This window comes from Watersipora subatra, chromosome 2 (assembly GCF_963576615.1).
Source record: "Watersipora subatra chromosome 2, tzWatSuba1.1, whole genome shotgun sequence".
Taxonomy (NCBI): Eukaryota; Metazoa; Bryozoa; class Gymnolaemata; order Cheilostomatida; family Watersiporidae; genus Watersipora; species Watersipora subatra.
This window is the reverse complement of record NC_088709.1, coordinates 34643979-34660125: the sequence shown is the minus strand read 5'-3', so window position 1 is coordinate 34660125 and position 16147 is coordinate 34643979. Positions and strand designations below refer to the sequence as shown.

The following is a 16147-nucleotide window of genomic DNA, read 5'->3' as shown; positions in this document are numbered from 1 at the left end:
AACGTAAATCTTGAATCTAACTTGAGTAAATTTAGCTTACTAAACACATAGTTAAAGGAAGCTTTAGTAGGTATTTTACAAAACTTAAGCTATTAACTGAAATTTTATCACTGATCTGTTTACGAATCCGTTTTCACCATAACAAATAACGCTGAGCTGAGATAGCGAGCTACGTGTATCTCTTTCCCCATTGTGGGAGGTACGTATTTCGGCGAATGGCATATGGACATTTTTGTTATTTCATCATAATCAGTACACAATCGCCAAATTTTAACTTCGAGAGAAATTTTCGTTGATACCGCTTGGCGAAAAACAAATTCACCCTAGTATGGTGAGGACAAAAACGCATTGTGTTTCATAAAGTCAGGCGAAAAATATTATACAACAGGGGCATTGTAACCCGTGGACGCAATGTATCAATAAATACGTCATTTAGCATGTGCAATCGAAAAAGGGTGTACAGTTAATGGTAAGAGTGATGGGATTGTAAGAACTGTATAGCTTAGTGGTTTGGTGCATATTTAGAAACCTGCGGTTGCAATCTCAGCGAGTTCAAATCCAGCACGAAGTGAGCTTTTCGTTACAAGATTTTAACAGCTGTAGCTGGACAGACGATATATAGGTAATGACAGACGATGACAAACTTTGAGATTTATATATAAGCGAGCCCAGTGCTTGATGTCTTTCGGTTTTAATTTTATCATTCCTATATCCTGCACTTTTATGCAAAAAGTTAACTATGATGACGCATGTATTGTTAGGCTGTGAAATATATAACTATTTTAACGCATGTATCCTAAGGTTGTGACACAGAGGAGGACAGTCACGCCATAGATACATTGCGAAACAGTTACCAGGAGTAAAGGAATATACGATGCCAAAGGCTCCACGGAGACGGGTTTTGTCTGCAAAAAATCAGCCTCTACAGAGAAAGGAACTTGAAAAGAAATTAGACAGCGAGAGTGAGTTACAGTAGATTAGTGCCCAGTGTAATTAGATAGGTTGTATAATTCAAACATAATTGCACTTGTTTCTTCTGCTTGTTTCCATGCGCAACCTTGTTATTGTAGCAATCAGCATAACTGAAAGGTCTGTTGAAACACATCTGCGTATATACCAAGAGGGCAAACCTATATGAATCATGTGTATGTTTCTAACAAGACAGTGTATGAATTAGGTCTATGTATTTTACACAAATTTGTATTTTTAATAGGGCCTCAAAGTTGGGCATCAGCATTTTCGCCATTTTCTTATTTATTCTCGTGTCATTTACGGTCGACTTACAGTGTCACTTACGGTCGAGTTACAGTGTCACTTACGGCCGAGTTACATACTGTTGTTGCCTATATTTGCTCAGGACATTAGTATGGTTAAACCTGTACTTACAATTGGCTTAAGATATTAATATTCCAAGGCATGATAAGGATTTGAAGAAATATGTGATTTATCATTTTGAGTAATTCCAGTACTCGAAATTTCAACATTTAATACAGCTACATGTACTTTACCTCTCTAGTACAAGATAGAGGTATGTGTACTTTACCTCTCTAGTACAAGATAGAGGTACATGCGCTTCACCTCTCTAGTACAAGATAGAGGTACATGCGCTTCACCTCTCTAGTACAAGATAGAGGTACATGCGCTATACCTCTCTTGTACAAGATAGAGGTACATGTGCTATACCTCTCTTGTACAAGATAGAGGTACATGTGCTATACCTCTCTTGTACAAGATAGAGGTACATGTGCTATACCTCTCTTGTACAAGATAGAGTTACATGTACTTTACCTCTCTAGTACAAGATACAGGTATGTGTACTTAACCTCTCTAGTACAAGATAGAGGTACATGCGCTTCACCTCTCTAGTACAAGATAGAGGTACATGTGCTATACCTCTCTTGTACAAGATAGAGTTACATGTACTTTACCTCTCTAGTACAAGATAGAGGTATGTGTACTTAACCTCTCTAGTACAAGATAGAGGTACATGCGCTTCACCTCTCTAGTACAAGATAAAGTTACATGTGCTATACCTCTCTAGTACAAGATAGAGTTACATGTACTCTACCTCTCTAGTACAAGATAGAGGTATTAGTACTTTACCTCTCTAGTACAAGATAGAGGTTCATGTACTTTACCTCTCTAGTCCAAGATAGAGTTACATGTACTTTACCTCTCTAGTACAAGATATAGGTATGTGTACTTTACCTCTCTAGTCCAAGATAGAGTTACATGTACTTTACCTCTCTAGTACAAGATAGAGGTATGTGTACTTTACCTCTCTAGTACAAGAGAGAGGTACATGTGCTATACCTCTCTAGTACAAGATAGAGGTACATGTGCTATACCTCTCTAGTACAAGATAGAGGTACATGTGCTTTACCTCTCTAGTACAAGAGAGAGGTACATGTGCTATACCTCTCTAGTACAAGATAGAGGTATGTGTACTTTACCTCTCTAGTACAAGATAGAGGTATGTGTACTTTACCTCTCTAGTACAAGATAGAGGTATGTGTACTTTACCTCTCTAGTACAAGATAGATGTACATGTGTACTTTACCTCTCTAGTACAAGATAGAGGTACATGTGCTATACCTCTCTAGTACAAGATAGATGTACATGTGCTATACCTCTCTAGTACAAGATAGAGGTACATGTGCTATACCTCTCTTGTACAAGATAGAGGTACATGTACTTTACCTCTCTAGTACAAGATAGAGGTACATGTACTATACCTCTCTAGTACAAGATAGAGGTACATGCGCTATACCTCTCTAGTACAAGATAGATGTACATGTACTTTACCTCTCTAGTACAAGATAGAGTTACATGTGCTATACCTCTCTAGTACAAGATAGAGTTACATGTGCTATACCTCTCTAGTACAAGATAGAGTTACATGTGCTATACCTCTCTAGTACAAGATAGAGTTACATGTGCTATACCTCTCTAGTACAAGATAGATGTACATGTGTACTTTACCTCTCTAGTACAAGATAGAGTTACATGTGCTATACCTCTCTAGTACAAGATAGAGTTACATGTGCTATACCTCTCTAGTACAAGATAGAGTTACATGTGCTATACCTCTCTTGTACAAGATAGAGGTACATGTGCTATACCTCTCTTGTACAAGATAGAGGTACATGTGCTATACCTCTCTAGTACAAGATAGAGGTACATGTGCTATACCTCTCTAGTACAAGATAGAGGTACATGCGCTATACCTCTCTAGTACAAGATAGATGTACATGCGCTATACCTCTCTTGTACAAGATAGAGGTACATGCGCTTCACCTCTCTAGTACAAGATAGAGGTACATGCGCTTTACCTCTCTAGTACAAGATAGATGTACATGTGCTTTACCTCTCTAGTACAAGAGAGAGGTACATGTGCTTTACCTCTCTAGTACAAGATAGAGGTATGTGTACTTTACCTCTCTAGTACAAGATAGAGTTACATGTGCTATACCTCTCTTGTACAAGATAGAGGTACATGTGCTATACCTCTCTAGTACAAGATAGAGGTACATGCGCTATACCTCTCTAGTACAAGATAGATGTACATGCGCTATACCTCTCTTGTACAAGATAGAGGTACATGCGCTTCACCTCTCTAGTACAAGATAGAGGTACATGCGCTTTACCTCTCTAGTACAAGATAGATGTACATGTGCTTTACCTCTCTAGTACAAGAGAGAGGTACATGTGCTTTACCTCTCTAGTACAAGATAGAGGTATGTGTACTTTACCTCTCTAGTACAAGATAGATGTACATGTGCTATACCTCTCTAGTACAAGATAGAGGTAGATGTGCTATACCTCTCTAGTACAAGATAGAGGTAGATGTGCTTTACCTCTCTAGTACAAGATAGATGTACATGTGCTATACCTCTCTAGTACAAGATAGAGTTACATGTGCTATACCTCTCTAGTACAAGATAGAGTTACATGTGCTATACCTCTCTAGTACAAGATAGAGTTACATGTGCTATACCTCTCTAGTACAAGATAGAGTTACATGTGCTATACCTCTCTAGTACAAGAGAGAGGTACATGTGCTATACCTCTCTAGTACAAGATAGAGTTACATGTGCTATACCTCTCTAGTACAACTTGCAGACATACATGTGTTGTTTTAAAACTAGCTACTGTACTATTTGAGCGCTGGATATAGTGTCCACTGATGCCTGCACCTTTGATCCCTGGCATGAAATTGACTTATTTTTGTTGTGCCTGAACAGCTAGATGAAATTAAAGACTATTTATAAGAGATTTATTCATTTAATACAATAGTCTTGGTGAAATCTGCTGTAAAAATAAAGAAATTGACAGCAGGGGATGCTAGGACACCTGATATCATACAAGATGTGAACAACAGAGATCACGTCAACCATGGATATCATACCATCAATGATGCTGGCAACATAGCTGATGCTGAGGATGTAAATTGTGCTGACGATATGGAGGGTATTGACGATATGAGGAATGCTGCACAGGCAGAGTCTGGCCTCGGGAATTTTTTGAAGTTCTGTCATGCCTCAAACATCAGTCTGCACGAAAAGGTAATACAACCATTTTTAATTTTCAGACTAAAGATTTCTTTTGAAAATTTGTGACGATATCTATTGGTTCTCTTCCTATAAGTAGGTTTGGAAAGAGCTAGTAGTGTATGTTGTAGGTGCTGTGCACAAACCGAGGTGTTTCTGCCAACTATGGTATGGTGGCCATTGGTGATATCAAGACGGGAGAAACTCTGTTCATTATACCCCGTACTGCAGTCTTGTCACCTGAAAATTGTGGCATAGCCAAATTTCTTGCTTCAAGTACGTTTTTAACAACGAGTTAGTCCATCAATATTTAAGCGTTCATAAGGCAGCGAGTGCATTAGATTGTGGGCCTGTGGAACTCTGTTAAGTGTTCTAACATTACTGTTGTATTATTACTGTTGTATTATTACTATTGTATTATTACTATTGTATTATTACTATTGTATTATTACTGTTGTATTATTACTGTTGTATTATTACTGTTGTATTATTACTATTGTATTATTACTATTGTATTATTACTGTTGTATTATTACTATTGTATTATTACTGTTGTATTATTACTATTGTATTATTACTATTGTATTATTACTATTGTATTATTACTATTGTATTATTACTATTGTATTATTACTATTGTATTATTACTATTGTATTATTACTGTTGTATTATTACTATTGTATTATTACTATTGTATTATTACTATTGTATTATTACTATTGTATTATTACTATTGTATTATTACTATTGTATTATTACTATTGTATTATTACTATTGTATTATTACTATTGTATTATTACTATTGTATTATTACTATTGTATTATTACTGTTGTATTATTACTGTTGTATTATTACTGTTGTATTATTACTATTGTATTATTACTATTGTATTATTACTATTGTATTATTACTATTGTATTATTACTATTGTATTATTACTATTGTATTATTACTATTGTATTATTACTATTGTATTATTACTATTGTATTATTACTATTGTATTATTACTATTGTATTATTACTATTGTATTATTACTGTTGTATTATTACTATTGTATTATTACTATTGTATTATTACTATTGTATTATTACTATTGTATTATTACTGTTGTATTATTACTATTGTATTATTACTATTGTATTATTACTATTGTATTATTACTATTGTATTATTACTATTGTATTATTACTATTGTATTATTACTATTGTATTATTACTATTGTATTATTACTATTGTATTATTACTATTGTATTATTACTATTGTATTATTACTATTGTATTATTACTATTGTATTATTACTATTGTATTATTACTATTGTATTATTACTATTGTATTATTACTGTTGTATTATTACTGTTGTATTATTACTATTGTATTATTACTATTGTATTATTACTATTGTATTATTACTATTGTATTATTACTATTGTATTATTACTATTGTATTATTACTATTGTATTATTACTGTTGTATTATTACTGTTGTATTATTACTGTTGTATTATTACTATTGTATTATTACTATTGTATTATTACTATTGTATTATTACTATTGTATTATTACTATTGTATTATTACTATTGTATTATTACTATTGTATTATTACTATTGTATTATTACTATTGTATTATTACTATTGTATTATTACTATTGTATTATTACTGTTGTATTATTACTGTTGTATTATTACTATTGTATTATTACTATTGTATTATTACTATTGTATTATTACTATTGTATTATTACTATTGTATTATTACTATTGTATTATTACTGTTGTATTATTACTGTTGTATTATTACTGTTGTATTATTACTATTGTATTATTACTATTGTATTATTACTATTGTATTATTACTATTGTATTATTACTATTGTATTATTACTATTGTATTATTACTATTGTATTATTACTATTGTATTATTACTATTGTATTATTACTATTGTATTATTACTATTGTATTATTACTATTGTATTATTACTGTTGTATTATTACTATTGTATTATTACTATTGTATTATTACTATTGTATTATTACTGTTGTATTATTACTGTTGTATTATTACTATTGTATTATTACTATTGTATTATTACTATTGTATTATTACTGTTGTATTATTACTGTTGTATTATTACTGTTGTATTATTACTGTTGTATTATTACTGTTGTATTATTACTATTGTATTATTACTATTGTATTATTACTATTGTATTATTACTATTGTATTATTACTATTGTATTATTACTATTGTATTATTACTATTGTATTGTTACTATTGTATTATTACTATTGTATTATTACTATTGTATTATTACTATTGTATTATTACTGTTGTATTATTACTGTTGTATTATTACTATTGTATTATTACTATTGTATTATTACTATTGTATTATTACTATTGTATTATTACTATTGTATTATTACTGTTGTATTATTACTGTTGTATTATTACTATTGTATTATTACTGTTGTATTATTACTGTTGTATTATTACTGTTGTATTATTACTGTTGTATTATTACTGTTGTATTATTACTATTGTATTATTACTATTGTATTATTACTATTGTATTATTACTGTTGTATTATTACTGTTGTATTATTACTATTGTATTATTACTATTGTATTATTACTATTGTATTATTACTATTGTATTATTACTATTGTATTATTACTATTGTATTATTACTATTGTATTATTACTATTGTATTATTACTATTGTATTATTACTATTGTATTATTACTATTGTATTATTACTATTGTATTATTACTATTGTATTATTACTATTGTATTATTACTATTGTATTATTACTGTTGTATTATTACTGTTGTATTATTACTGTTGTATTATTACTATTGTATTATTACTGTTGTATTATTACTGTTGTATTATTACTGTTGTATTATTACTATTGTATTATTACTATTGTATTATTACTATTGTATTATTACTATTGTATTATTACTATTGTATTATTACTATTGTATTATTACTATTGTATTATTACTATTGTATTATTACTATTGTATTATTACTATTGTATTATTACTATTGTATTATTACTATTGTATTATTACTATTGTATTATTACTATTGTATTATTACTATTGTATTATTACTATTGTATTATTACTGTTGTATTATTACTATTGTATTATTACTATTGTATTATTACTGTTGTATTATTACTGTTGTATTATTACTGTTGTATTATTACTGTTGTATTATTACTATTGTATTATTACTATTGTATTATTACTATTGTATTATTACTATTGTATTATTACTATTGTATTATTACTATTGTATTATTACTGTTGTATTATTACTATTGTATTATTACTATTGTATTATTACTATTGTATTATTACTATTGTATTATTACTATTGTATTATTACTGTTGTATTATTACTGTTGTATTATTACTATTGTATTATTACTATTGTATTATTACTGTTGTATTATTACTATTGTATTATTACTGTTGTATTATTACTGTTGTATTATTACTATTGTATTATTACTGTTGTATTATTACTGTTGTATTATTACTATTGTATTATTACTATTGTATTATTACTATTGTATTATTACTATTGTATTATTACTATTGTATTATTACTATTGTATTATTACTATTGTATTATTACTATTGTATTATTACTATTGTATTATTACTATTGTATTATTACTATTGTATTATTACTATTGTATTATTACTATTGTATTATTACTATTGTATTATTACTGTTGTATTATTACTGTTGTATTATTACTGTTGTATTATTACTGTTGTATTATTACTGTTGTATTATTACTGTTGTATTATTACTATTGTATTATTACTATTGTATTATTACTATTGTATTATTACTATTGTATTATTACTATTGTATTATTACTATTGTATTATTACTATTGTATTATTACTATTGTATTATTACTATTGTATTATTACTATTGTATTATTACTATTGTATTATTACTATTGTATTATTACTATTGTATTATTACTATTGTATTATTACTGTTGTATTATTACTGTTGTATTATTACTGTTGTATTATTACTATTGTATTATTACTATTGTATTATTACTATTGTATTATTACTATTGTATTATTACTGTTGTATTATTACTGTTGTATTATTACTATTGTATTATTACTGTTGTATTATTACTTTTGTATTATTACTGTTGTATTATTACTATTGTATTATTACTATTGTATTATTACTGTTGTATTATTACTGTTGTATTATTACTGTTGTATTATTACTATTGTATTATTACTATTGTATTATTACTATTGTATTATTACTGTTGTATTATTACTATTGTATTATTACTATTGTATTATTACTGTTGTATTATTACTATTGTATTATTACTATTGTATTATTACTGTTGTATTATTACTGTTGTATTATTACTATTGTATTATTACTATTGTATTATTACTATTGTATTATTACTGTTGTATTATTACTATTGTATTATTACTATTGTATTATTACTGTTGTATTATTACTATTGTATTATTACTATTGTATTATTACTGTTGTATTATTACTATTGTATTATTACTGTTGTATTATTACTATTGTATTATTACTATTGTATTATTACTATTGTATTATTACTGTTGTATTATTACTATTGTATTATTACTGTTGTATTATTACTGTTGTATTATTACTGTTGTATTATTACTATTGTATTATTACTATTGTATTATTACTGTTGTATTATTACTGTTGTATTATTACTATTGTATTATTACTATTGTATTATTACTATTGTATTATTACTGTTGTATTATTACTATTGTATTATTACTGTTGTATTATTACTGTTGTATTATTACTATTGTATTATTACTGTTGTATTATTACTATTGTATTATTACTATTGTATTATTACTATTGTATTATTACTGTTGTATTATTACTGTTGTATTATTACTGTTGTATTATTACTATTGTATTATTACTATTGTATTATTACTATTGTATTATTACTATTGTATTATTACTATTGTATTATTACTATTGTATTATTACTGTTGTATTATTACTATTGTATTATTACTGTTGTATTATTACTATTGTATTATTACTGTTGTATTATTACTATTGTATTATTACTATTGTATTATTACTATTGTATTATTACTATTGTATTATTACTGTTGTATTATTACTGTTGTATTATTACTATTGTATTATTACTATTGTATTATTACTATTGTATTATTACTATTGTATTATTACTATTGTATTATTACTATTGTATTATTACTATTGTATTATTACTATTGTATTATTACTATTGTATTATTACTGTTGTATTATTACTGTTGTATTATTACTGTTGTATTATTACTGTTGTATTATTACTGTTGTATTATTACTGTTGTATTATTACTGTTGTATTATTACTGTTGTATTATTACTGTTGTATTATTACTGTTGTATTATTACTGTTGTATTATTACTGTTGTATTATTACTATTGTATTATTACTATTGTATTATTACTATTGTATTATTACTATTGTATTATTACTATTGTATTATTACTGTTGTATTATTACTGTTGTATTATTACTGTTGTATTATTACTGTTGTATTATTACTATTGTATTATTACTGTTGTATTATTACTGTTGTATTATTACTGTTGTATTATTACTGTTGTATTATTACTGTTGTATTATTACTATTGTATTATTACTATTGTATTATTACTATTGTATTATTACTGTTGTATTATTACTATTGTATTATTACTATTGTATTATTACTGTTGTATTATTACTATTGTATTATTACTGTTGTATTATTACTATTGTATTATTACTATTGTATTATTACTGTTGTATTATTACTATTGTATTATTACTATTGTATTATTACTGTTGTATTATTACTGTTGTATTATTACTGTTGTATTATTACTATTGTATTATTACTATTGTATTATTACTATTGTATTATTACTGTTGTATTATTACTGTTGTATTATTACTATTGTATTATTACTATTGTATTATTACTATTGTATTATTACTGTTGTATTATTACTATTGTATTATTACTATTGTATTATTACTGTTGTATTATTACTATTGTATTATTACTATTGTATTATTACTATTGTATTATTACTATTGTATTATTACTATTGTATTATTACTATTGTATTATTACTATTGTATTATTACTATTGTATTATTACTGTTGTATTATTACTATTGTATTATTACTATTGTATTATTACTATTGTATTATTACTGTTGTATTATTACTATTGTATTATTACTATTGTATTATTACTGTTGTATTATTACTATTGTATTATTACTATTGTATTATTACTATTGTATTATTACTATTGTATTATTACTGTTGTATTATTACTATTGTATTATTACTATTGTATTATTACTATTGTATTATTACTGATTGTATTATTACTGTTGTATTATTACTATTGTATTATTACTGTTGTATTATTACTGTTGTATTATTACTATTGTATTATTACTGTTGTATTATTACTATTGTATTATTACTATTGTATTATTACTGTTGTATTATTACTATTGTATTATTACTATTGTATTATTACTATTGTATTATTACTATTGTATTATTACTATTGTATTATTACTATTGTATTATTACTGTTGTATTATTACTGTTGTATTATTACTATTGTATTATTACTGTTGTATTATTACTGTTGTATTATTACTGTTGTATTATTACTATTGTATTATTACTATTGTATTATTACTGTTGTATTATTACTATTGTATTATTACTGTTGTATTATTACTGTTGTATTATTACTATTGTATTATTACTATTGTATTATTACTATTGTATTATTACTGTTGTATTATTACTATTGTATTATTACTATTGTATTATTACTGTTGTATTATTACTGTTGTATTATTACTGTTGTATTATTACTATTGTATTATTACTATTGTATTATTACTGTTGTATTATTGCTATTGTATTATTACTATTGTATTATTACTGTTGTATTATTACTGTTGTATTATTACTATTGTATTATTACTGTTGTATTATTACTATTGTATTATTACTATTGTATTATTACTATTGTATTATTACTGTTGTATTATTACTATTGTATTATTACTGTTGTATTATTACTATTGTATTATTACTATTGTATTATTACTATTGTATTATTACTGTTGTATTATTACTGTTGTATTATTACTATTGTATTATTACTGTTGTATTATTACTATTGTATTATTACTATTGTATTATTACTGTTGTATTATTACTATTGTATTATTACTATTGTATTATTACTGTTGTATTATTACTATTGTATTATTACTATTGTATTATTACTGTTGTATTATTACTGTTGTATTATTACTGTTGTATTATTACTGTTGTATTATTACTATTGTATTATTACTGTTGTATTATTACTATTGTATTATTACTATTGTATTATTACTGTTGTATTATTACTATTGTATTATTACTATTGTATTATTACTGTTGTATTATTACTGTTGTATTATTACTATTGTATTATTACTATTGTATTATTACTATTGTATTATTACTATTGTATTATTACTGTTGTATTATTACTGTTGTATTATTACTATTGTATTATTACTGTTGTATTATTACTGTTGTATTATTACTGTTGTATTATTACTATTGTATTATTACTGTTGTATTATTACTATTGTATTATTACTATTGTATTATTACTGTTGTATTATTACTATTGTATTATTACTATTGTATTATTACTGTTGTATTATTACTATTGTATTATTACTATTGTATTATTACTGTTGTATTATTACTATTGTATTATTACTATTGTATTATTACTGTTGTATTATTACTGTTGTATTATTACTGTTGTATTATTACTGTTGTATTATTACTATTGTATTATTACTATTGTATTATTACTATTGTATTATTACTATTGTATTATTACTGTTGTATTATTACTATTGTATTATTACTGTTGTATTATTACTATTGTATTATTACTATTGTATTATTACTGTTGTATTATTACTATTGTATTATTACTATTGTATTATTACTGTTGTATTATTACTATTGTATTATTACTATTGTATTATTACTGTTGTATTATTACTATTGTATTATTACTGCTATATTATTACTATTGTATTATTACTGTTGTATTATTACTGTTGTATTATTACTATTGTATTATTACTGTTGTATTATTACTATTGTATTATTACTATTGTATTATTACTGTTGTATTATTACTATTGTATTATTACTATTGTATTATTACTGTTGTATTATTACTATTGTATTATTACTATTGTATTATTACTGTTGTATTATTACTATTGTATTATTACTATTGTATTATTACTGTTGTATTATTACTATTGTATTATTACTATTGTATTATTACTATTGTATTATTACTATTGTATTATTACTATTGTATTATTACTGTTGTATTATTACTGTTGTATTATTACTATTGTATTATTACTGTTGTATTATTACTATTGTATTATTACTATTGTATTATTACTGTTGTATTATTACTATTGTATTATTACTATTGTATTATTACTGTTGTATTATTACTATTGTATTATTACTATTGTATTATTACTGTTGTATTATTACTGTTGTATTATTACTGTTGTATTATTACTATTGTATTATTACTGTTGTATTATTACTATTGTATTATTACTGTTGTATTATTACTATTGTATTATTACTATTGTATTATTACTGTTGTATTATTACTATTGTATTATTACTATTGTATTATTACTATTGTATTATTACTATTGTATTATTACTATTGTATTATTACTATTGTATTATTACTGTTGTATTATTACTATTGTATTATTACTGTTGTATTATTACTATTGTATTATTACCATTGTATTATTACTATTGTATTATTACTGTTGTATTATTACTGTTGTTTTATTACTGTTGTATTATTACTGTTGTATTATTACTATTGTATTATTACTGTTGTATTATTACTATTGTATTATTACTATTGTATTATTACTATTGTATTATTACTGTTGTATTATTACTATTGTATTATTACCATTGTATTATTACTATTGTATTATTACTGTTGTATTATTACTGTTGTATTATTACTGTTGTATTATTACTGTTGTATTATTACTGTTGTATTATTACTGTTGTATTATTACTATTGTATTATTACTGTTGTATTATTACTATTGTATTATTACTATTGTATTATTACTGTTGTATTATTACTATTGTATTATTACTGTTGTATCACTACCGTGGTATTATTACTGCTATATTATTACTATTGTATTATTACTATTGTATTATTATTGTTGTATTATTACTATTGTATTATTATTGTTGTATTATTACTATTGTATTATTACTATTGTATTATTACTGTTGTATCACTACCGTGGTATTATTACTGCTATATTATTACTATTGTATTATTACCGTTGTATTATTACTATTGTATTATTACTATTGTATTATTACCATTGTGTTATTCCGTTGTGTTACTACTGTTCTATTATTCTTGCATCTTGTGCATAGAATCATGTCATTCACAGTTTTCAGCAGACTCTCACTGATTGGCAGAAAGTATTAAAATTATTAAATATTAAAACATGTTTGGATTTGCAATATCGATTAACTCTGATAGAACATACTAAACTCGATAACTATTACGTCGATAATTGGTTCTGCGCCGACTAGGATTTGTATGTTAGTCATCTCGGCAAGGGAGAGAGAATTTGTGTATAGAAATTCATATAGCTGTTTGACACGCCATAGCATGATGAACTTGCATACCCTCAATCGATACTTCAAAAAACTATTCACGTTACAATGCTATACTTTCCATATTATCTACCTTACAATGCTATACTTACCATATTACTTACCTTACGATGCTATACTTACCATAATATTTACCTTACGATGCTATACTTACCATATTATTTACCTTGCGATGCTATACTTACCATATCATTTACCTTATGATGCTATACTTACCATATTATCTACCTTGCGATGCTATATTTACCATATTATTGTATATATATATATATGTATTCATATGTGTACTCAAGGTACACAACTTGTACTCAAGGCACACATATATGTACTCAAGGCACACATATATGTACTCAAGGTACACATATATGTACTCAATGTACACATATATGTACTCTTGGTACACATCTATGCACTCGAGGTACACACCTATGTACTCAAGGCACACATCTGTACTCAAGGTACACATCTATGTACTCAAGGTACACATCTATGTACTCACGGTACACATCTATGTACTCAAGGCACACATATATGTACTCAAGGTCCACATCTATGTACTCAAGGCACACATATGTACTCAAGGTCCACATCTATGTACTCAAGGTACACATATATGTACTCAATGTACACATATATGTACTCAAGGCACACATATATGTACTCAATGTACACATATATGTACTCACGGTACACATCTATGCACTCGAGGTATACACCTATGTACTCAAGACACACATCTGTACTCAAGGTACACATCCATGTACTCAAGGTACACATCTATGTACTCACGGTACACATCTATGTACTCAAGGCACACATATATGTACTCAAGGTCCACATCTATGTACTCAAGGCACACATATATGTACTCAAGGTCCACATCTATGTACTCAAGGTACACATCTATGTACTCAGGGTACACATCTATGTACTCAAGGCACACATATATGTACTCAAGGTCCAAGTCTATGTACTCAATGTACACATATATGTACTCAATGTACACATATATGTACTCACGATACACATCTATGCACTCGAGGTACACATCTATGTACTTAAAGTACACATCTATGTACTCAAGGCACACATTTATGTACTCAAGGTACACAACTATGTACTCAAGGTACACGTATATGTACTCAAGGTACACAACTATGTACTCAAGATACACAACTTGTACTCAAGGCACACATCTATGTACTCAAGGTACACATCTATGTACTCAAGGTACACATCTATGTACTCAAGGTACACATATATGTACTCAAGGTACACATCTATGTACTCAAAGTACACATATATGTACTCAATCGACTTTCATGATGCCATCATGAGCCATCATTTTTATTACTCGCTCAATCGACTACTTAAGTATGAAGGCACTTTGTTCAATAAAAGAAGGCATTTGCTTGGCTAATATTTACCAATCGTAGACAACCGTCTCCCACGACATTAGATATGAAAATAGTGTGATTGTTTAGTATGATTGTTTGCGCGTGTATCCATGACAAATAAAATATGTTTTATGAGCTACCCTAAATGTGAATGAAGTTGTATTTCCTTGATGTTTAGATTTTCCTGTTGTTGCGTTCCTTTTTTAGTTCAAAAGGCAGCTGGTTCTTAAAATAATAGTACATGTATACCAACAATACAAGCAAGACATAGATTACGTTTCATAATTT

The 16147-nt window shown here is 25.8% G+C and overlaps 1 protein-coding gene across 3 annotated transcripts in view; it reads left to right on the top strand.

The window, feature by feature from the left end:
- LOC137386910 (N-lysine methyltransferase setd6-like) overlaps positions 1-16147 on the top strand; it is a 51280-nt gene that overhangs the window by 8355 nt on the left and 26778 nt on the right. For 2 of the 3 annotated variants that reach the window (XM_068073133.1, XM_068073132.1), the window contains exons 2-4: positions 802-962; positions 4336-4565; positions 4682-4826. In XM_068073133.1, the coding sequence (XP_067929234.1) occupies positions 875-962; positions 4336-4565; positions 4682-4826 (463 nt within the window). In that variant the 5' untranslated portion in view covers positions 802-874. The remainder of the gene's footprint in view (positions 1-801; positions 963-4335; positions 4566-4681; positions 4827-16147) is intronic. The other variant, XM_068073134.1, reaches the window with a different exon arrangement.